This window comes from Achroia grisella, unplaced genomic scaffold (genome assembly GCF_030625045.1).
Source record: "Achroia grisella isolate CSIRO2021 unplaced genomic scaffold, CSIRO_AGI_Agris_v1 utg676, whole genome shotgun sequence".
Taxonomy (NCBI): domain Eukaryota; kingdom Metazoa; phylum Arthropoda; class Insecta; order Lepidoptera; family Pyralidae; genus Achroia; species Achroia grisella.
This window is the reverse complement of record NW_026712992.1, coordinates 558,507-582,820: the sequence shown is the minus strand read 5'-3', so window position 1 is coordinate 582,820 and position 24,314 is coordinate 558,507. Positions and strand designations below refer to the sequence as shown.

The 24,314-nt window shown below is 33.3% G+C and overlaps 2 protein-coding genes across 2 annotated transcripts; both read left to right on the top strand.

Moving 5' to 3' along the window:
* Window positions 1–141: 141 nt before the first annotated feature.
* Window positions 142–1,872, top strand: LOC131850034 (uncharacterized). The gene is made up of 3 exons (XM_059200185.1): window positions 142–248; window positions 548–762; window positions 1,790–1,872. Exons 1-3 carry the CDS (start codon window positions 142–144, stop codon window positions 1,870–1,872), a joined length of 405 nt encoding a protein of 134 aa, XP_059056168.1.
* A 7,593-nt stretch (window positions 1,873–9,465) lies between these two features.
* LOC131850011 (uncharacterized) lies at window positions 9,466–12,735 on the top strand. The gene is made up of 2 exons (XM_059200157.1): window positions 9,466–9,727; window positions 11,649–12,735. Exons 1-2 carry the CDS (start codon window positions 9,512–9,514, stop codon window positions 11,787–11,789), a joined length of 357 nt encoding a protein of 118 aa, XP_059056140.1. The 5' UTR covers window positions 9,466–9,511; the 3' UTR covers window positions 11,790–12,735.
* The last annotated feature ends 11,579 nt before the right edge of the window (window positions 12,736–24,314 follow it).

The window sequence follows — 24,314 nt, the reverse complement described above, 5'->3', positions numbered from 1 at the left end:
TCAGGTTTCTGTATAACTATATAACTACCAATTCTTTTTTGTTACTTAGGTACCAACAATATTTAATCTTTTTGTATTTATTCTAATATCACTACCCGCACGGCTAATGTGATAATGTGATCTATCTAAACTTTGTTTACAATGTACGAGAACGATGTTTTTATTTTTGGTTCAAAAACGCTTCTTGCAACGTTCACACGTGATATAGTGTCATTGTTACCTCTGGAATTGTCTTGGGAAATTTTCTCGTGAGTTGCTTAGTTCAGTATAGACAAATTTACACATGCATTTATTAGGTATATAATAACCATCATTTAATTAAATTTATTGGTGTTTATATAACATAAAATAAAACAGATTTTAAACTATTATTCAACTGTCGTGTCTTCATGGGTAGGTAGGTATTATTAGAATAGAATAGAGTAGAAATTCTTTATTCAAATAAGCTTAAATTTAAGCACTATTGAAATGATAATAAGCGATAATATTACGATTTTAGTATTAGGTAGTTTTTTTTGTAATATTTACCGATAACACTTTATTTCAGTTATCTAGACGACACTTCACTGCGCAATGCTACGAAAGCATATGAAACGTGGTACAGGATAATAATAGCAAATAAAAAGTTACGGTATAGACTAAACTTCTTCGAATTGGTGATTAAAACTGGCTCTGAGAATCTGGCAAAGTTTTATAGAAGAAACAAACGGTTATTGAACAAGAAGAAATCTAGAAATTATTTAGCATCTGGTGAATGCGCAGGTAGACATTATCATTGTCAGAGGTACACTGTAAAAACTGGTCTGAGTTAGTTTCACCTATTTCAGGCGCCAAACAGCTTTCTTTGTAAGCTGTTTTTTTCTATTTTAAGGTGCGATTAGACAATAAAATTGCAGTATAAGAAGCGTGAAATCTTAGTCCTCTCGAATGGCAATACATGAATCGTGTCGCTAATATCACATGACTATGTGATGTCTGTATTGGTGTTGTATATGGACGAGGTTACCATTTTTTTTTTTAGAGAATGATAATGGAATGGTGTACCCGCCTGCGCTAACGGTTTACGCTGGCGGGGCACCAGTGGAGGATAATAAGATGAACATGAAGTCAGATCAGTTAGCCCAACGTGACAAATTCACCAGGAATTTATCACGATGGTTTCCAGGGGGAACCGCGTGGAGGTCGACCTGACATGATACATTGCTAGCAATGAGATCATTAGTCCACAGTACTAACAATCCCCTCCCCCCGAGGTTACCATTTACCATCAGATAGGGATGAGTTTGTTTGCAATTACAATTATATATAAAAATTAAGTAGTGGAGAATGATAAGATGAGTATGAGGTCAGATAAATTACTCAATCCTAACAAATTCTTCCGGACAGATCCGGATATTATTACAGTGCAACCTCGAAAACTACTAAAAATCGGAAGCGAACAAGAAAATATTCGGTATATCAAGTAATTCGTTCAATTGAAGTTTATGTTAGGGTTATGTTGTTCTAAAATTCGTTACAAAGAGGTAAAAAAGTTTTTGAGCCATTTCAACATAATCTTTGACAATAGTGACGAGCAGTAGTGTTTGCATTACTTACCTACTATCAAACAATAATAATTGTTGTTGAGTTTATTAATCTGACTTCTGACCTTGTTGTGGAGCTGGTACCACATTGCTTGTGTACCATATATTACTAGCAATGGTACCTACTCCCCCATTACCAAAAACCCCTTTTCCCCATTTCGTTAGATTTTTATGTGGGTAGGTAGAAAAGATTTTTTTTTTTTCAGTTCAGACAACAAAATCAACAATCTATAGAAAAAGAAGTGGGGATGAATTGGTAATATATACAAAGCGATATAAATTGTTTTGATATGACTTTGTACAATTAAAATATTTTTTATTTATATATATTGTATTACTATTCCTTTAGGATGAAAGTATAAAATATAAAGTAATAAATATAAAATATTTAAGGTTGGTCATTTAAAATTTTTAATTATGTTATCTCGAAGGGTTTAGAACATTATATAAATTAATATAAAACGGTCGAGATATTAGAAAGAGAGGGGAGGAGTATGCTCTTTAGATAATTAGTAAGGTAACTGTCGAACCCTTGTCAACTGGGTAACTAACCCTAATTTACGACAAGACAAAATAGTCCAGAGCAGTACAAACAAATAGAAAAATATGCGTCATGTATTCTAGTTTTCACTAGACTTTGCACGAAGTCGCCTGTCTCGCCTATTTTAGCCGACAAGCAGCTGTTTGTAAGCTGTGTTTTAAATGTTGAGATATGGCAGTAACCTTACAGGATTTGGACGCATGGATATTTTAGGCTTTAGGATTATTATTATGGGTTCCACAAATATCATATCACGTTGCAATGTCCGCTGGGTTGTACATATATTGTAATATGTTGGCGATAGTTGCCACTTTTCAATAGGTGGCTTGTTTGGTAATCTAGTAGTAATGTTTGGTAATCAGAAAAACGCGCTTATACGCTAAGTTAGGCTAATCTGCAAAAAATGTGAGCGGAAATGTTGACAATAACTTATTCTAAAAAATAATGCATGAAGGAAAGGAAGAATATAGTTTATTTAATAGACAAAATATTTGTATATTTTATGTCAAAAAGTATTTTATTAAATACCATTTGGGTTATTAATTGTAGTACCAAATAGGTCTCCGCTTAACATATGCCGTGACGAGGTGCCACGACACTGGTATTCTGTATATATATATATATATATAATATATACAGCCTAATCTTTCACCACTGTCATGCCATATGCCACTCTGTCAATTGTCAGGAATCACGTCATCGAAGTCACAGTAAACGTGAGATTGGACATTTCAATGGAAAATTAGTAAGGAATATAAATTAACTAAGATTTACTTTGATAGTCTAGCATCGAACTCAGGACCTATCTAAGTGGCAGTTTAAGAAACCACTAAAGCCAATGCTCACTAGCTTTGTTTTATCTGAAAGTATATATAGGTATAAAGATTAAGTTTCACCCAAAAAAGACATTCCGAATCTACACACTGGCAACATCTTCAAGATTGTGTCTTCAAATTGACACATCCGGCGGCTGCTTTGACACGACCTCTTACAGGAAGTGCACTTACAGCCTTCTGATACCCACTCGAGTAAGAGCACGCTTCCTGAAAAAAGTATCTTGTGACAACGACATCCCATCTTCGTTGCTCGTCTGATAATTTTTTCCTTTGCCTTTCTATCTTGGCATTAAAAAGTTTCGCTTTGTTTGCACACAAATAAAAAGTTTATTTACTATGTTATTTTGTAACAAGTCAGATACGTAATTTATGAAAGTATACTTATTTAGATACTAAATTAAATACTTAATATATTTATCTATCAATTTTTGATTAAAGACTATTGGTGACTGTTCCTTCATACGGTTATAGGTAGCTCGTTTTGATGATCATCAACAATCTATATTGTTACAATGTTGGCTACATTGCAACAGTAGGTAGTTTGTGCTAATCGTGTTCAACAGGCGCTTTTTTATTATATTTTTTGATTATACCTTCAAATTGATATACATTTTTACTGATTCAATAGTTAGAGGGCTAGGATCCATTGACAATATTAATCTTTGTGAAACGCAAAGGAGAAATTATATATGTTGTTAACTAGTACATCAGCGTTTGTTATTACCAAATTCCATTGTGTCCACTACGAGACTATCTACTAATATTGTAAAGAGGGCAATTTCTGTATCTACTGAATTGGTTTTGGATATTGTTTTAGTGTTGGATGGCCCGTTTATATAGAAAGGCTATAGGCTATATAACAAGACGCTTCAACCAATTCGGACCTGGAACGAAGTGTTGTAAAAGTAGGAAAAATGTTACGTAGGCGAAGTTCCGCAGATAATATTAATTTATAAAGCATCTATTTCAAGCTATCTATAATTCTATTAATTATATATTAGGTGATCCATTAAAACTATTCACAAAATTAATTTATATTCCTTTGGGGATTCTCTCGACTTTCTACGGACTGTATTTATGAACATATTTTGTGAAAATATCGTTCTAATGATTCCAAACGAGATTCTTTACGAGATACCTTGCTGGTAGTTAGTTTAGGTATGTTACAGGTAGAAAGTTGACCAAACAAGCAGACAGTGTTTGGCTCATTACGATTATATTATAATATCATGTAAAGATAAATAAATACAATACATTTCATATTATTAATTATTATACTATATTTTTTTTTCAGAATGATTAGATAGATAGATTGATAGATAAGTTCTTTATTCGACAATTACAAACACATAGCACACATGAGATACATTTTATAAATAGAAATAAAGTTTACAAATTAAATAATACCGAAATATAATATTACAAAATAAAATAAAAATGGAGGTGGCTTTATGTGTCGCCATGATGAAGAGGCAACCAACTCAGCATGAAGCTACAGATAAGTTTGCAGCGCTGATATTCTGTTGGCTCCTATAATTAAATACATACTTACATACATATATACGTGAATGTTTATATATTACACTTCGAGCTCTTAAACAATTATACAATTACAAAACATTATACAATACATAAATAGATTAAAAATGATATACATATGTATATTGTTAACCTATACATACTACGTACATAAATAATAGGTGTTGTTAGCATATACATATAAGGTCGCTGGCTAAACGCTCCGTGAGTCAGACATTATTGCTCCTGACCAAGCTTACATACTTAGGTCGTTGAAAAAGACTCCTCAGGTAAAGGACCTCCTATTTTAAAGTCAGTTGTTCAGACAATAAGTGTTTTTTTAAAAGGTTTTTAAAATTCAATTTAGTTTTGATATTGCGAATGAGAGGAGGTAAGTTATTCTAACACTTAGAGGCCATATATCTGAAACTGCCTCTGAAAGCAGTAGTCCGATGTGCTGGAGTCACTAGTCGATACAATGAAGCCTTGGTTTTAAAAGCATGTTGATTGCCAGACCACACAAGTTTTCTATAAAGATAATCAGGCATTTTAGATTCAATGACATCAAACAATAAAGTCGCAAAATAAAGGTTGTAACGTGAAGACATATTTAGTAGTTTAGCATTATTATGATAAGGAGAGACATGACTATGCCGTGGTGTACGGAAGCAAAAAAGCAAAAATATTAATTGATAGATAAATAGGTATTTATTAACAGACAGATAGGTGGTTTATATTCCAAATTCATTCAACAGTGCACTAGAGAGAGAACTTCCTAGCATTCCATAGATTCACTGTGCCGGTTGCTGAGCGAGCCTGGTCCATCGTGTGGCACAGAGGGAAACTTCGAGCAGTCCCCGGTACTTGTGACCCAGGTTTATTTTTAAGGGTTAGCATCCATAGAGTACCGGTTGCTGGTTGAGCCGGGTTCATCGTGTGGCAGTGAGGGCAACTCCGAGCTGTTACTGCGACTTGTGACCCAGGGCTAGTTTTAAGTGGGCTCGTTGTCGATGTGCAACACTCACCTTCAACGCGTGTTTCTCTCTCTGTCCAACCAAATTTGGCAGGAGCCTACTAGTGCTGCTTTAGATACAAGTTCTCATATGGAATGTGTATATTAGAATCTATGAAATATGACGATGATGACATACTACACAACAATATCTCGTGGGTTTTGTATATGTGATATGTGTTATATGTTCGCCATTTTTTGTTATGGTAATTTTAGTAAGCGCCCAAGAAAATATAACTCATTGCCTGTTTAAGTAATGAATATGTATGAGTCGGTTTGTAAAATGTGGAATAAATGTACTTAAATTTTTTTATTTTTAGTTATTTTCGTCAAGTTAGGAAATCGCTTGAGAATGGATATATATGTAGCCTTATTTAAAACCCCCTACAATTATCTAATTTTCAAAAAAAGCTTTATTTGATAGAGAAAAAATGAATTTTATTTCTCCATGCGACAAGGCTAATACGGCGCTCTAACTGTTTTGAGTGATAACTATACAGATTTTATTGGAATTGCGAAAGTGACAAGCCACAGAACGTATGCTGTACTTATGTGTCGACAATTCCCAACAAATTATTTGAAAATATTATTTATTATTATTAAACAAATATTCCCAACAATTTGCATTATGCATTTTAATATAGCCTAACTCCATTTCGTGAAACTTTAGACAACACAAATTGAAATATTTGAGCGATTTTTCTCAGCAAACTATTAGAACAAATTACATAAGATTGCTTAACAACGTTTTGTTTATTGAATTTTGACGTCATACGATGTTCAATCATAGCCGCTCCATGTCAACCACAGATAAAAAAAACTCAGATTTATTTTCCAAACATAAAATATTAATAATGTTTTTTAATGCAAAAAACATATTGTATGCTTACTGTTTACTAAGAAGCTACCATAGAAAATAGTTTTCATATTTTATTTCTACAACGGTCATATAGCCAATTCTACCGCAACACCGGCGGAAGGACCACCACACACAAGGATGCGACAACGCAGTCGAATCCTTGTGGTTACGACGTTCTCAAACTAAAACGTTCAACGTCCTTAATGGTATAATTTAAATAAAAAAATAATAATCAGATTCTGATAATATTCCCGTGTCTTACATATACATATATACCTACACGTCTCTACATGAAAATTTATATGTAGGTACATATTAATTAATTTAAGAATGATTACATACACGCTTCTATTGTTGATTTCTCAGAGCTGGGTAATAGTTTTTTTTTTAATTTGTGAAGCCAGTTAGGAGATCTGTGTTAAAAAATATCAACATTATTATCCACAACGGTTCGTGTTAAAATTTATGTACATATTTTACGCGTTCCGTTATTTGTGTATCAGGCAGCACAAAATGGCGGTGAAAAGGACAAATATGGCGTCGTCGCGGCTTCCTGATTTATACGTGACTTTTGTACATCCGCCGCCCGTGACGTACCGAGTGAAAATTGTACATACGTAATGGATGGAAAGAACATGTTACACGATATTTTAATGGACTTACAACTACCCTCATTAAATGGACTGTGTAAATGATATATTACTGTTTTAAATTAACATTTTAATAGTGTTTATTTCTATAAATTCTCGGTTTATAACATTTTAAATTGGAATATTAAGGAAGATAGACACTTTCCGGGTAAATAGTAATAAATTGATTATATATGCACTTGTATACCATATAATTGTATAAAAATCATTTCACATTCCATAGTTCACAAGATTTCTTTTTTGTTCACTTTTCAAACATTCTGCCTACTACCACTAAATTCTATTACTTGATAAGACAACTCAATCATCAGTATGCTGCATGGGTGAAATATATAACTTTCTATTTAGAAATGCATGATGAGGAGGTACCATGGGAGTCATGGTGACAAATAAACTCAAGAGAGTTTCTTGCTATTTCATTCTTCTCCATTTAATCTGTATACTGAACTGGACTGTAGGGAAAAATAATGTTAAGACAAATAACTTAAAGTTCAAAAGCGGCTAAAATGGCCTACATGAATAAATTATATTTGATTTGGACTAACTGACCTATTTTATTCATTTTCATCTTATCATCCCTCTTCAGGACACATACCTACCGTTAACGCGGGCGAGCGCATATTACTATGTAATGTTATGTTATCTGTGACGTTACCATTGAATTATCATACATTAAAAAAATATATACTTATTTGCTAGTATTGTGGCATAAAAAAGTTGATCATCTGCTATATTTTATACAAGAAGTTAATGTTTGTGATATAAAAACTAGTCTTCTTCGTTTCAACGGCAACCAAATACATATATTTAAATATATTTTCCCCAGAACGCCGCGACAACCCTTGCGCACTCCGTCGCATGCCTTAGGTCCCCCTTTGTGCAGGATGCTGGGCACAAATGACAAGCCAGCAGGTGTGCCATAGTCTGGGATGGCGCTCCGCAGTCACAAGCCTCCCTAGAAGCGGCACCCCACGTTACCAAGTTGTACCTGCAGCGGCCCATCTGGGTTCGTAGTCTGTTGAGCGATTTCCAAATGGGCCATTGCAGGTCGCTACCTGGGGGCAGGTGCTCGACTGGGTGAATAAAGTCCAAAGGAGCAGGATGATTTAACTGGTGACCGGTGATTAGTAGACTTATTTTGTTCCCTGCAGCATTATTGAAGTATTTGTTTATTTGTTTTATTATTCCCGAAATTCGTTGGTTGTTCTGTTTTTTGTTCCTGTTGTTTTAATTCTGTGTTACGCGGGCATTGATGTACATTGTACGTTGTTGTTACGGTATTTTTAATTTGTAATGTATATATATAAGAAAATAAGGAATTCTGCATCATGAGGCTTTATATTCTACGATGCGGTAGAATTTAAATTCAGTATTCAAAAGGGATAAAACTAATTTTAGTAAAGATAGTCATCTTACTAATATTATAAACACGAAAGTTTGTGAGTATGGATGGACGTTTGTTACTCTTTCACGCGTAAACTACTGAAGGAATTATAATGAAATTTTACAGTAATATACTTTATCCATCAGAATAACACATAAGCCTTAAATTTCATGCCGGTGAAGCCTAGCATAGCTAGTAAAAAATACTTTTAAAAACGTTTAATTAATAATCATGAAATGATAATCAGCTTAAGTACATATAATAAATTTATTTGACCAATTATTACTTCCCTTCCATTGTAATGTTTTTGCTGGCTTGAATTCCGTAACTACAAATTTTCATGCTGAATTTCAGTCACATACCTCAGCACATATATTTTAAAGCCATGAAATATTCGAGCGACCGCAACGGTGGGAATCCTACGAGAATTCTGTGTATGACAAAATCGTTGGCCATTTCAAAAGATCTATACAGCTTCAATATCTTTACATACATAATATTAAACGAAGTCGCTTCCGCTGTCTGTACGTTTAGATCTTTTAAACTATGCAACGAATTTTTAAAGCAATTTTTACTATAGATAGATTGATTCAGGAGGATTTATATGTGTAATACATGTACACCCGTGTAAAGCCGGGGCGCGGAGCCCGATACAAATAATTATACTCATGAATACAAATGTTTGCACCGTGCAAGGAATCGAACCCGCGACCATCGGAAGTATAGCGGTGTGCTAAACCGATAAACCACTGAGGCCATCAGATATATAATATATTTTAGTACATGTAGTATAGTATTATTATTGTATTAATTAAATTTGCTATTATTTTGAGTTGTAATATTTTTAATTAGTTCTTATCAATAACAGTGATAGGATAAGCGTCAAACAGAAAGATCGTTACCTTAATGGGCATGTTTCGAGTCCATAATTAATTTGAACGAGCAAATAGCAGTTAAAAATTAATTGTATAGATATATTTTCTAAATAAAAATATTATATGACCATTATGATTTGAAATTATCTCCACCACAGAGTATATAATGTCAGGTCAATAAAGATTCCATTTCATTTCTCGTGAAAAGTTCGGGTGAACAGGAAATTATAAAAAAAATTGTTTCGTTGTAAAAATGAAGATATATAACATATTTTTCATTTTGTCCACTGTTGTATTAATAGCAGTGGTAGTGGTAGAATGTGGGCATACATTCCTTGGTACGAATATTCAGAGACCATTAGTTCAACATCACCGTGCGAAATACAATTCTAATATTTTCCGTAAGAGAGTTGAATATTACAATTTCACACTGCCAAGAAATTATATTATTGTTGGAGGATCAATTAAGGTATGTTTTTTTAAGTCCCATAGCTCAGTTACTAAACAAAGTCAGTCACAAAATGCACACACGTTTACCCGCGTGTAGGCGCGTTTGTTAACATCGCGACTCTCAAACTATTTAACTTATATACTTAGTATATACAGGACAAAGTTTATTTACTTTAAATACTAAAACCGATAAATGAATAAGTACATTTATCGGTTACTTACCTTACTCCTTACTAATATTATAAATGCGAAAGTAACTCTACTGAACCGATTTAAATGAAATTTGGTACACAGATAGTCTAGACCCTGAGAAAGGACATAGTGTACTTTTTAACGCGAATAACAGTTTGTAAGGGGTTGAAAAGGGAGATGAAGGGTTGTATGCAAGTATCGTCATTTTTAAAACTAGAATGTTGAAACTTATTTTTAGGCTGTTCATTAAATACTATAAATAAAAATACGACTAAGTTTGTAAAATTGTTACCCTTAAGGAGGTAAAAATAGGGGATGAAAGTTTGTATAGAAAATCGTCATTTTTGAATTTATAACGAGGAATGTTTTTTCTTTGCCTTTTTTGGGTTAGATTATTAAATATTTTTTTTATATTTGGTCAAGGTCACTTACACGCGCGCAAAGTCGCGGGCACAGCTAGTTTTGATATAAATAAGTTTAATACTGTACATTATTCATTTTTATTAAAGTATCGTAATTAAACAGATATATTTATGTTACACTAAATTGACTATAACAGCTTCCACATAAAAGGTATATAATCCAATTGTGTACTTTTATACAGTTTTATATTCATTTATATATTTTTATACATTACTATGATGTAATACATATAACTCTAACAATTTATACAGCGTAGACCAAAATAGCTCTCAAAAGAAAAAAAATCTTGACTTACTTTTCATTTTCATTAACATAATTAAAATAACTTTTAATTATACATTTTGTACAATACGTAGATCTGATAAGATGTTACTAAAAGTTTCATTAAGATTCGTTGAGTAGTTTTTGCGTGAAATAAGAACAAACATCCATCCGTCGATCCATCTATGCATTCATTCATTAACCTCATTCTGCTATTTAATTGTTTTTAATTTATACTTGCAACTTTTTTTTTATATTGAGTACAAACACGGTTATTCTGCTTGTTAAAATATTGCTCAATAGTAAAAATTTTCTCATTCGTAAAAAGAATATATCTAGAGCCTCCCTTTGCGTACCGCTTATTATTATTACTATTTAGTTATTTTGATTATTAGTAGTTGTTTTGATTTTACCACCCTACAAGTCCTAAGTAATCTTTTAAAACATGCAACATGGTTGTAGGAGCTATCTTCATCTCGCGAGATAGAATCTTTTATCGCGCGATAGAATATTTTATCTGACAGGATTTCTTCGATTTTTTTCCATTACTGCTTTGATTGCCATTTTCGTATGACCAGATCTTACCATGGACGGCCAGATTTAGCGATTCGGTTCTCGTAATCACCGCATTGCGTTTTAATATCAAAAATATTTGACAAATGATTGGCACGAAAAAGAGAAAACACAATCAACATTTTTTTTTGGTTCTGATGACGCACAATGAACATTCATATAATATTGACAGATTCCAAATTCCACCAAAATCCAAATCCAAATCTTGTTTTATTTTTAATTGTAACAGTCTTTAAGGCCAGCCTATATATATTAATACACTTACACATGACATGACTCACAAAACTTCAATTTTTATTTCTTAACATTCATTTCAAAACACTATTAAATATGTTAGATACATATTGAATACCTGTTATGAACTAAACCAAATAGGAAAGAGTTTAATTAAAATCCTTTCAGTAGTTTCTAGGTAAAAGAGTGACAAACATCAATCCATACATCTTTGTTTGCAATATTAGTAAGATTTAATAATTTATTTTTGTATTCAGGGTATCCTGGCATACGACTTGACTTATAGCGAGGCATCCGCGAATGTAACACAGGGGGGCGTCGGATACAACTATGTAACACTACGTATGAAGAGCGAACGCGGAAAAGAATTAAATTACAACATCTACATTTATGCTTGAAATTAAACGTCATTCATTACTTCCTTGTATCTACTTTATTACTTACTTGTACTTATTTAAGGCTCTCAAAGCACAATATTTTTATCAATAGCGATTGGTGATATTTTGATTTAATTATAATGAGTTAATTTGTCAGTTTTTAAGTAGAGCACTCTATTGGATCATGTGTGGTTTTGCAGCAGGAATTGTCACTGTCTTTCTATCTGTCCGAATACTGGCGTTAATGTTTTCGTATTTCGCATTGTGAATCAATCTTCCTCCATCATACCCCTTTCAGGCATTAGGCCTTCCTCTCCAACCCCTTCTTAAAAAGCCGGGAATTACCTTGCAATTTACCATCAAGTTCGTAGTAAGTTCATTTGCCTCCTGGTACAAAAAAAATTGTGTTTATTTTTACCTAGGTAGTTTTTGAAGTTTAGTATATAGTCCTTGTGTCTGCTACCACATGTATTACGCTTGCTTGTCTGTCATTTTCTTCCAAATATTTAAATGCTTTTGGCAATAGCTGGCCTTTACAACTTCATCGGACAAAAAATTGCAAGTACTAAATGATGCAGCTGAAGGTCAAACCCCGCCTGATGGATACAAGTATAGCCTCGCCTCGCTAGGGTTTCGAATCTGGACTCAGCTCGTCGTAATTTTGATATACATATGATAGAGGATAGATCTAAGAGAAGGTGTCGAATTACTAAATTTTGGCCAACAACAACTTTTGTAACAGGATCCATTCATTAGTCCAGTAACTCGGGGGCAGTTGCTCCAAAAATCGAGGAATAACAGATGATGTAACTAAGATGATCGGTGAAAAAGAATATTATTAAATGCATCGATTGTAGTTGAATCGCTGTTTTGATAAAAGTATCACTGTGTGTAAGTCTTTAAGGCTTTTAAGTAATATAGAAATTATTGTGTTTTATTTCGTGCTTTGAAGGATCCATAATAAAGAACATATATGTATAACAGTATTTTCTTTATTTCACTGTAATTCTGGCAGTAAGTAATCATAATAAGGTGTTAGGCCCGCCATGTGCATGTGTATTATTAGTTATATAAAATTTACCATAGTCTATTTAAACAGTATTATAGTGTAGTACAATTAATCTAATTTATCTGGTATATAATGAGTTATCTAAATTTAAGGAGACTGTAAATGAGGAAAATATAAAGGTTCGTTTCAGAAACATAATGAAATCAGCCCCCAAAGTTGTATTGAAATATAATGTCTAAATTATTAAAATAAAAACAAGGAAACTTCATTGGAATTCAACGTGCTCTTCTCAATTCAATAATTAGCTATTTATCATTCTTGTTTATACTTATTTCCAAATAATATAATCTTGGAGGCTTTGGTTATTTGTAAGAAATTGGCTCTTGTTAAATTGGTACAAATTTAGATCAGTGATTTCTTTTATTTTTAAATAATAATAATAATAATAATCTCAGGACAATTCACACAGCGCCATCTAGATCCAAGTTAAGCTAGCTAGAGCTTGTGTTATGGGTACTAGATAACTGATACATATACATAGATATTTTTTTTTGTAAATACATACATATTAACATAGAAAACACCCAGACCGACACAAACAATCATATTCATGAATACAAATGTTTGTACCGTGCGAGGAATCGAACCCGCGACCATCGGTCGTAAAGAGGTGTGCTTGACATCTAGACCACCGAGGTCGTCAAAATGAAAGGGCAAATAAACTGACGGCTTACCTAATGGAAAATGGTAGCCATTGCTATTATACATGAACATCCGTTGCTATTTTAGAGTACCTACTATGTTATCACACCTACAGATAGCTTACTGTATTTCATCTATCATATAATCTTCCAAGAGGGATTAAAGAACTGGGATCTCATACGTTATTCAAACGCAAATTAAAGAATTGGCTGTCACTTGGTAATTTTTACAGTGTCCAAGAATATTTAAGTAACACAAACACCTACATGTAATTTGCATGCCTTTATGGTAAATATTGCTGATCAATCAATTTCATGTAAGATCATATTAATTAAAGAAGAAGAATTTAAAGAATTTATTTAAACCAAAAACAAAGTTATAACAATAACATATTAAACGTAAACAACTACATTAGTTTACAAAAAAAACTGTGTTGCAGTTATTTGCGCCCATCTCCAGAGCATTGTATACAATTTAAATAAAAACAAATGAAAATAAATGAATTATAATACTATACTAATATTTCGCAAATACATTATTTCATATTTCACTTATAGGTTACGATTAGATAGTGGAATTACAGGATAAGAGGCATGACATCTTAATTGTATCACTGATGTTATATAGTAACCGGATAACGTGATGTTTATATGTTCCTGAATATAGGCGACTTTTATCATTTACCATCAGGTTGTCCGTCAGCTTGTTTGCCATACAAATAACGTAAGATATTAAAGGCGGGAGTTGACCTTAAGTTACTCCCATAAGTCCTTCCGCGGGTTTGGAGTGCCATATGCACTCGCCCATTATTCTCCGGTGAAGCTGCAAAGGCCAGCTGCGGCCAACAGCATTAGTAGTACAGTAGTCCGAAAAACAAAAAAAACCTTCAAGACAAGTGCTTATTCTTTATTGAAAGGCCTGCAACGCACTTGTAATTCCCCTGATATTATGGGTGCTTATGGGCGCCGGAAATCACTTTCCATAAGGTAATCCGTGATCTTGTTTGTTGTTTTTTTATAGCTTCTAAAAACATAATTAATAAGCTACCTAATAGAATATTTATCATTAAAAATTAGAATATAATAGGAACGTAATGAAGATCAGAGAATACATATTTCATACATATTTCAATTTATTCTATTCTATTTTATTACTTCCACTTCAGTTAACGTTTTTGTGTTAGTAATTACACTGTATGGTTTCCAAGTGAAACTTTTACGGCGACATTTTGTGTTCAAGCGAAACTACTTTCCACATTGTACCTGCTCATTGCACTTCAACTTTTATTTGTATTCAGCATGCTTAAAATTTTAATTAGTCTGAAAAAGAGCATGGACCTAATTATATAATGTTGGTGGAGTAGGGCGATAGCAGTATCTGAATAGTTAAAGACTAGTGGTCTCAATACCCAATGTAAAACATATTACGCCGACGCCAAATAAATGGGATAAAGATGAAGCAGATGATGATGATGATAACGATGATTACACAATGTCATGTCAGACGATCAATCGTCATTTGATTTGCCGGATTCTGTGCCGGATTCTAACCACATTTATAATTATTAATTTCGCTCCGCTAACCACTGCAGTTGCAAAACCACCGCGTGGGGACGCCATCTTATATATAGTGCATACTGGTATATAAGTGGTATATTAACTTTACGGACAAATAAGTGCACAGAGTGTTTCGGTGACTATCGGCCAGATATTTACCTTGCTTGAATAGCAAGAGATCCATCAGTTCGCTGCTGAAGACCAGCAGTAAATTCAAGGTCACTGGACGTCGCTCCGCCTCTTCTCCTAATTCCCTATATTTTCCTTAATACTCATAATTATGCTAGGTCCTTCGAATTAAATTAAATCAGCATCTTATTTACAGACACAGTTCTAATATCAAAAAAAGAGTATTTTACACCAGCCGCCCCAGATTTATATTATTTTGCGGCAACTAAACAACATTGGGATTACAAGCTCTACTCAATGCCCGACGATGCCTCGTACACTCAATAATGCTCGTAACGTTTCCAGTAGCGGTGGTCAGGTTTCCGCACTGAATATTTGTGGTCTCACACATGTTAGTGGTAGCGGAATTAAACAAAATAATATCCATTGGGTAATGAAGTGGAATTCCGCAACACATATTTCAATAGAATATGTAGTTGATATATATTTATGAGTCGACATAGAACTAGAAAACAGACCATATTTTCTAGTACTATATCTACTCGATCGATCTCCACGTGATCTCTTTTTTAAACCCTCGTGACTGTGTCTGTTAAATTTGTCTTTTAATATTTCCTAGCAATGCATAGATGCTTCAGGTAAAGTCTGAAAGCACATAAAATCCGCTCTTTCTTTATTCTTTATAATATTAGTACAAATTTCTATAGTTTTATATATATATATATATGTCATAGATATAAGGAGATGTAAAATATAATGAAGGTTCAATATTTCTAGAAAAAATGTTAGCTTCACAAAAACTACGGTTAAAAATTTGTTCGGTAGCGATTGGAAATGAACAAAAAGTAAAAAGCTGACTTCACCTGATAGCGCGTGACAGACCGATAGACACGACGACGGCTAGCGGCACATATGACACCGTAGTCATGATATTATTTATTTATTTCATCTTATAACCACTAAGTTATAAATAAATATAAATAATTTTGATGCCTTCGGTAGTCTAGCAGTTGAACACATCGCAAGGTGCAAACAATTGTATTCATGAGTATGATTGTTTGCATCGGTCTGGATTTTTTCTATGTATTTACAAAAAAAGTATTTACGTATTTATATTAGTTATAGGTACTAGTATAACAAAAACTCTGCTTACCGTAGACTAGATGGATAGTTTTAATTGTCCAGAGATATTTATTTATTTAATATCAAAATATTACATATTAACTGAAAATAGACTCTGAATTTACAACCTACATTCGCTACTCTTCTTGGAAACAACAATAATTTATTTCTATATTAATAATGGATCTGACTACATCTTAACGCTTTACCAAAGTATATTTTGTGGAATATCATCTGAATAGGTACCTACAATTTAGTCACAAAGCAGATTGCTTTGTAGGGTATGTTATGGTAGAAAATAGGTATGAAATAAAATAGCAACTCATGAGAGGTGTACCAGAATTTTCTGACGTCAATAGTGCTGTTCAGGTAGAGACAGTAAATTTATATTATATAATATATACAACACTCACAAAGTTATGAGCGTATAAATATATATTACTACTTTTAAACTGTTATAAAAATGTATGTTGTAAAATATGTTGTAAATCAGTTTATTTGATGGATAAATCTTTTAATGGTAACAGTAGATAAGAATCGTAGATAGTAAGGTGACATATATAAAGTATTTATTTATTTTATTTATACTTTTTATTACACCAAATACAGAATAAAAAATAAAAAAAATAATTTACATTAACTGATACCTAAGGAGGTCTTATCGCTAAACAATCTCTTCCAGACTCCTTTGGGTGGATAGAGAAAGTGAAACGGGCTCTACCTGCGTAGAATATCTATTATATCTAATCTATTAATAGGTGAAAGAATATATATGATTATATGCATTTTGAGAATATCTTAGTTATTAGGAATTATATATTATATAACAAGTGATCCACCCCGGCTTCGCACAGATGGATTCAATTTTTTTTTATTTCTCACCTTATACTATATAAACTATAACACACAAGTATTATATATGTAACCTATTGAGTCACTCTATCTATAGCTGAAAATAGCATTAAAATCCGTTGCGTAATTTAAAAGATATGCGAACAGACAGTGTCGACGACTTTATTTTATACTATGTAAAGATAAAAGCTATTAGGAAATTCAGTCTCCATTACAATTGTTCCTGTATGTGTTACGTGACGGTGTGAGAGTATGTCTGTGATATTTTGCCCACAGAAAATAAAACCCACCTGTCTCTCTACCGGAGGTTTCGGAAAAGCGTTTTGCTAAAACCAGGTTTGTGGGTTTTGCCCGTTGAGATTTTTTTTGACCGTTGATAAATGTTTATGTAGCTCTCTATCTGTTGGACTATTTTGATTTGTAATTGGATACTGCATGTTGTTTGCCAGCGCACTTTGGCTTTGTTCCCTATTCATTTTATCTTTTAACTAGATTCTATCTATTCACCATAAGAGTAGTTTAAAAGTTTCTGCAGCCCGAATACTGAGTATAGGGGCGAGGGGATTGTTAGTATTGAGTATTAGTACCCCATTTGCCAGAAATATAGGTATATATGTACCCTTTGGTCGACCTCTACACGGTCCCCTTGGAAACCATCGTGATTAAGTAATGGTGAATGGAATAGACTGAGATGACTTCATCCTCATTGTATCGTCTTTCATTAATTTTCTGCGCTCCACCATGTTAATTTGATCAAAGATTATTTCAATTCTATTTAATACTTGCAAATCGTTTATTAATACATATCATTTATATATAAACGATTTGTAAGCATTACATTGTATTATAGCCAGCTCCTCCAATACGTGGCTTGTTTGAATTAAGTTGCCAAGTTAAATTGACTCGACTATCACTTCCCGAGGAGAATAGGTTGGTTCATGACTGTAACGTTTGTTGTATTGGATTTAGTTTATTTACAAGAACGAGGTTCAATTTCAACACAGTTTATTTATTTATTTATTTAATTAACACAATATAAAAGAAGAAGATTCTCAATTAGTGTATATTTATTTAAGTATGTTTTGAAGTTTTTTATTTGAAAAATTGGTGATTCTCGTTTAATTTTTAATGATCACTTATAATATTGATCAAGATAGAAACAGATCTACTGTTTCTATATTGAGTTATATTTAGTAATGCCAATGAAGTCGGAATTTTTTGGGGATAAAATACAGTACTAACGTCATATTTGAATATTTTCGTAATGGTTTAATTTTTTTTCCGAATTTACAGGTAGATGCGTATAGGGACAATAAAATGTTTAATATCTAACAGCATAGCATAATAACATTCTTTTTGCAATCAATAGTGCTTATCATTTGTAAAGTTTTATTTAAATATAAATTATTCTATATTTTTTTTCCAAAATGTTATAAAATGTTACCATAAATTTTTGTTGTTATATATGTCTTATATAATCGAAATTATTTGAGAGTTATTTCATGGTTTGCAGAAGAGGAAACGACTTAGGATGTGTTCCTATGGTTATAGTCCACTCATGCATAAACTTAATAACTCCTTTGGAAAGTATACATTCTATCTTGAGGAGATCAACACCATAGCTCCTAAGGATATCCTTCAATTCTTGTCGCTGACAGGTCTAGGTAGCGAACGTTGAAAACGGGCGAGCATAGATCTACGTAACTCGTAGTACTACAGGTCTTAGCCCCTGACTGTAGCCTAATCTTTTTTTTATTTTTTATTGGGAGATTTACCAAATAAAAAAATATATATCATGTAATTTACACGTGCAAGTCATAGACACTCAAAAATACATTATTTGGGTTAATTTCTTTTCATTATTGAAGTGAGTTAAAAATACTTAAAGCATGGGCGAAACTTATTACGTGAAGAGTAATCCAAGGCGATTTGTTCTATTTGCTAAGTTCAGTTTGAATGCAACTTTACGTAGCATCTAGTCAACGTTCGATGTAGCTAGGGACAAAACTTGTTTCAATGTTGCTTTGTATAAGAGAAGCAACTAAATGTTAAACACAGCTTGGCCCATACATACAATTTTGTTGTAGTCTGTGGTTACTTCGGGTATACCTCTGTGGTCTGTATGATGGTGAAGTAAGAATAGAATAGAATAGAAATCATTTTTTCAAATAACTTTAAACCTTTTTGTAGTCACAGTTACCTTTTTAAGCTACTGCTCTTTCGGGAAGCTGGCTCATCACAAGAAGAACGAACAAGAAACTTAAGAATGAGAAGAACGAGTAAGAACACAATATATCGTAAGTTATTTTCATTCCAATATTGCAGTGACTGAAGGTACAAAATAAACAAACAATCTGACGGCCCGACTTATTTTAATTGGTATCTAACGCCTATATACATGAACATCACCAAGACATTGCGTCATCATGTACATAGTCTCCGAGCCAGAGTCTAATTTCGTCAGGAATTTGCTCTTTTCGAAAACTTTTAAAATAGTTAAGATGTATTTTAACGTCAGCTTCCGAGGGTGTTCTTTTTTTTGGATGATAATGGAATGTTGCACCCGCCTGCGCTAACGGTTTACGCAGGCGGGGCACCAGTGGAGGATGGTAAGATGAACATAAGGTCAGGTCAGTTAGCCCATTTATAGGGGCAGGACTAGATCGTTATGTTGATCATAAACAACGTTCATTGGGCTTCAAAATTGACGGCCTCGGTGGTCTAGCGGTATTGCACACCGCCTTACTTCCTATGATTGCGGGTTAGATTTCTCGCGCGTGAAAATTTAGGGTTGTATGTTAATGCTACATTATGAAAAAAAATTGTTCTAAAAATAAATGTTGGAGGTAGACAACCCTTATTACTTAGGGTATGAAAAATATATAGTACTCGATTTTTAGACTTAATGAATATGCATATAAAATTTCATAAAAATCGGTCAAGCCGTTTCGGATGAGTATGGTAACTGATATTGACACGAGAATTTTATATATAAGTCTATAGCACATCACACTTTGTACAGTCATTATAAATGAAGGTATTCATATAATACTATCGGCTATCACGAAATTTGAGACTGCATTTTAGTATCTTCGTAACCACATGCCAAAATACAGTTTTTAACTTAATTTTGTTAGCACAGTGATCTTGGCAAGCGAGGCTGGGACACATCGCTTTTACTAAGATAAGTTACATGGAAAAGAACAGACATCGGAAGCAATCTCATTAAAGTAAAATTTATGGTTTCATTTCTTCCGTCGGCATTAGTATTAAATGAATTTTGTCCTCAAAAATACTATCAATCCAGACATAATTCATATTTTTTTTTTTATACTACTATGGTGGCAAACAAGCATACGGCCCATCTGATGGTAAATGGTTACCGTAGTATTTGATTATTATATGTATACAATGTATTAATTTGTTCAGTATCCTTACTAATTACAAATGCGAAAGTAATTCTGTCTGTCTGTCTGTCTCATTTTCACGTCAAAACTACTGAACCGATTTAAATGAAATTTGGTACACAGATAATCTAGACCCTGAGAAAGTACATAGGACACTTTTTAATGTGAAAAAGGGTTGCAGGTTGAAAGGGTAGATTCAAGGTTATATGGTTATATCGTCATTCGCATCGTTATTTTTTAAACTGATTGAATTGTATGGAATTATGTATCGTCATTATTGACTTTTTTATTTGACTTATATTGAGTTAGATCATTAAATTTTCTTCATTATTTACGCGTACGAAGTCGCGGGTACATTCATTCATTCATAATTTAAGAGCTACGCTCTTGTCGGTGGAGCTCTTGCCACTTTCCGCGATCTTCCATCATGCTCTTTAATTCTTGATACGACACGACTCCCATTTTGTCCTCAATTTGTTTGATGTAGCTATTCCTTGGTCTTCCCCTCCCCCTCTTTCCTTCTATTTTCCCCTCAATAATAATTTTCATGAAATCATCGTGCCGCATCAAGCCCTAACATTTTTCCTCGTCTATTTTCTATGGTGTTCAATATTTGTCTTTTTTCTTTTACTAATATAATAATATTAACTAGTAGTAGTTAATATTATTATATTTAAAATATGTATAATACAAATATAAAGTACTAGTTGGGCCCGCGGTTTCACTCGCGTGAAATTTTGTAGCCTACATGCCTACATGTCAGATGTATAAGCTAAGCTATTCAGTGGCTATTGCGTAAAAGAGTAGTAAACATCCATCCATACTCACAAACTTCTACGTTTAATTATAATAAGATGTATTTATATATCTTATGTAGGTGTACAGATACGTATGCAATTTACAAATAATAAATAGTAATTATGACACAATTTTTTGTTGTTACAGACCCAAATCGCTTTTTTGTTTGGACGTAAATGCTTCTCATTTAGTTGTTTTATTACGAAATAAGAAAATAAATTTGGTCGAACACAAGACTAAATATTAACCTAACGTTAAGGCTTCCTATGTACAGTGACGACCAATAAATATATGTAAACATTTTAGTACTTTGTCACAACGAAACCAATTTACAAATCCAAATATTTTAAAGGGTACCAATATATCGTTATTGTGACAATGTATTTAAGTGTCTCTGCATATATATATATTACTCATAATTTTGCTTGATCTATAGAAAGAAAATATGCTTGGAAATTGTTGTGTACTTGTTTCTCACGTTAAAGCTTCTAAACCTACCAATTTGATTTGGATTTCACAGTCATTTCGAGAATTTCTCTCTGAAAGTACTTATGATACATATAATACTGTACTTATAATAGATGTACATACAAACACAACAAAAATGTAGTACAAAGTTGGTATTGGTCGCTAATCTACCATATACTAATTTCAGGTATAGATGTTTTATTAGGTCAAGATTTGATCTTATTCTGAAAATTCTTCTAGTATTGGGGAGCCCATATATCGAGGAAGGGAGAACCTATGAAAGCAATACAAATAAATTTAATTTTATATTCTCTGATCAAAATATGAAAGAAAATACTTTATATATGTCACCCTACTGTCTACGATTCTCTTCTACTATTACTATAAAAAATTATTCAAGTAATAAATTGTTTTACAACATATTCATCACGCTGTGGCTAATAGGAATGGATCTGCGAAAAACATCATACGAGTAAAACGTAAAAATGTGACGCAGACGAAGTCGCGTGGGTCAACTAGTTAATAGGTAAATAAAGGTATTCGAGACGTATTTTTTTTTTAATGTAACATCCAATCGATTTCGCGAATGAACCTCGATCCCTGAAATTATTAATATTTTGAAACAACAATATCCGTTTTGGAATTTCCAGTTAATTCATCAAGTGCCTAACAAGTTCAGGACTGGAATTAACTTTTGTACATTTCGTAACGTCTGTTAATTGTAGATAACTTGTGAAAAGTTTTCCATGTTGATTGTTTCTTGATGAAAACTCGTTTGGGAGTTTATCACTCACTTTGACTTTGTTGACTTCGTAAAGTTACAGAAGAGAGCGTATTCATTCGTTCCTTCTAGTTTTACAATGCTATTCTACTTCTTTTGTATTGCCGTCTCTCCATTAAATTAAAGTTATTTATGTCTTAACAATGTAAAGAAATATGTAGGTCACCTTCATATATAGGTATAAAAGGCTGTACGAAAGTATTTTCATCCGTTTCATATATACAACAAGTGTACTTATAATAAAATGCAATATAATATTAATGTTGTTATTATTGGGAGAATTTCTCGAATACTATTTTATGACATCCTTTACGCCATTCAGTAGTATACCATAACACTTGTTTGACAGAAAGTTTATTTACAATTTCAATTACATTTGTCGGGAGTGATTCAATTTTTTACGCTGGATGGCGCTAGATGGCGCTGCCAGTAGTCTTCAATACAGTTTCGGTGATGTTGATGATTGGTGGTGTTTTAATTTAAGTAAAAAAACAGTAATTAGGTAGTTATACTGGTCCTTCGAGAGGAGAAAAATATGAAAATACTCTGATAAATATTTTGAAGACGTTCTTCCTTAAGAATTTAAATATTCCTTTAGATATATACTATTTTAAAGAACATAGAAAACAAAATGGGTCCTCAACTACATTCAATTTTCTATACTCCGCTGTCTGTACGTGGAACATTATTCTCGATAACGCTTGCCCACACAAACTATGGTAAATATTCTATATTTCCACACAGTTTTTTTCCCAGCCAGATTGATTGTGTTCTATGATATTATATTATCAACTTACAATAAGTACTTTAAAGATCCCTTTAGATATTATTTTAAAAGAACATTGAAAACGAATCTGGCTGGCAAAAAAACTGTGTGTCAATTTATATTTTTAACTAACTCTCTGGTGAGGAAAACACTAATTATATACTAGATAATTCGAGAGACGACGGTAGGATGTCACTCTGCCACGTTAGATCAAAATATACGGAGCGTAATGTCAGTGTGTCAGAAGTTGAGTTCACCACAACGTCTGTTGCGGACCACGAGTCGGCATCGAAAATATGTAAATAAATTTTGTGTATAAATTTGTATTTTTCCAGTGTTTTGACTATTGTTTAGGTTAGACTATTGTTTGTACCATATACCCTTTGTAGCGGCATAGATACTGTGAATTCTATGTCCGCCCATTGTGTAAATTCTTAGGGATCACAGCTTTAGTGTAGCCTGAACATGTGGCATTTAGTCGCACGTGGTTTTTTGTAGTTTTTTGTATTGTTACTATTGTATTTAATTTTAAATGTGTGCGTATTCGCTGTTCCGGCCCGTCGGTCACCGACATGTGCAGGAATTGTCGGGAGGGTGGGACGGCCGACGCGCACAGCTCGGCGGGAGTGGGGAAGGACGCGCTCGGGCGCCCGTAAAAGGCGGGTTGGTTCTCGATCGCGCTCCTAGTCCGACCCGACAACACTATAGCCTTCTTCGACGAAGACAAGGCTGAGTGTCTAGCGTCCAACTTAGAAGCCCAATGCTCCCCCAGCACGCTCCCAGTCGAGGCAGGTCATCTCGAGAAGATAGACACCGAAGTCGAACGCATCGCGTCCACCCCGCCCACAGAATCCCTCTCACCAGTCACGCTTGATGAGGTCAAAACGCTAGTTAAACAACTACCTATCAAAAAATCACCCGGCTCAGACGGCATATCGAATAGATTAGTCAAAAGT

Excerpts from the sequence above, each read along its gene's own strand:
- LOC131850011 (XM_059200157.1), top strand. The coding sequence starts at position 9,512 with ATGAAGATATATAACATATTTTTCATTTTGTCCACTGTTGTATTAATA. Across the intron at positions 9,728-11,648 it reads TTGTTGGAGGATCAATTAAG|GGTATCCTGGCATACGACTT; the intron begins GTATGTTTTTTT and ends TTTTGTATTCAG.
- LOC131850034 (XM_059200185.1), top strand. The coding sequence starts at position 142 with ATGTACGAGAACGATGTTTTTATTTTTGGTTCAAAAACGCTTCTTGCA. Across the intron at positions 249-547 it reads TTGTCTTGGGAAATTTTCTC|TTATCTAGACGACACTTCAC; the intron begins GTGAGTTGCTTA and ends ACTTTATTTCAG. Across the intron at positions 763-1,789 it reads AGCATCTGGTGAATGCGCAG|TTCAGACAACAAAATCAACA; the intron begins GTAGACATTATC and ends TTTTTTTTTCAG.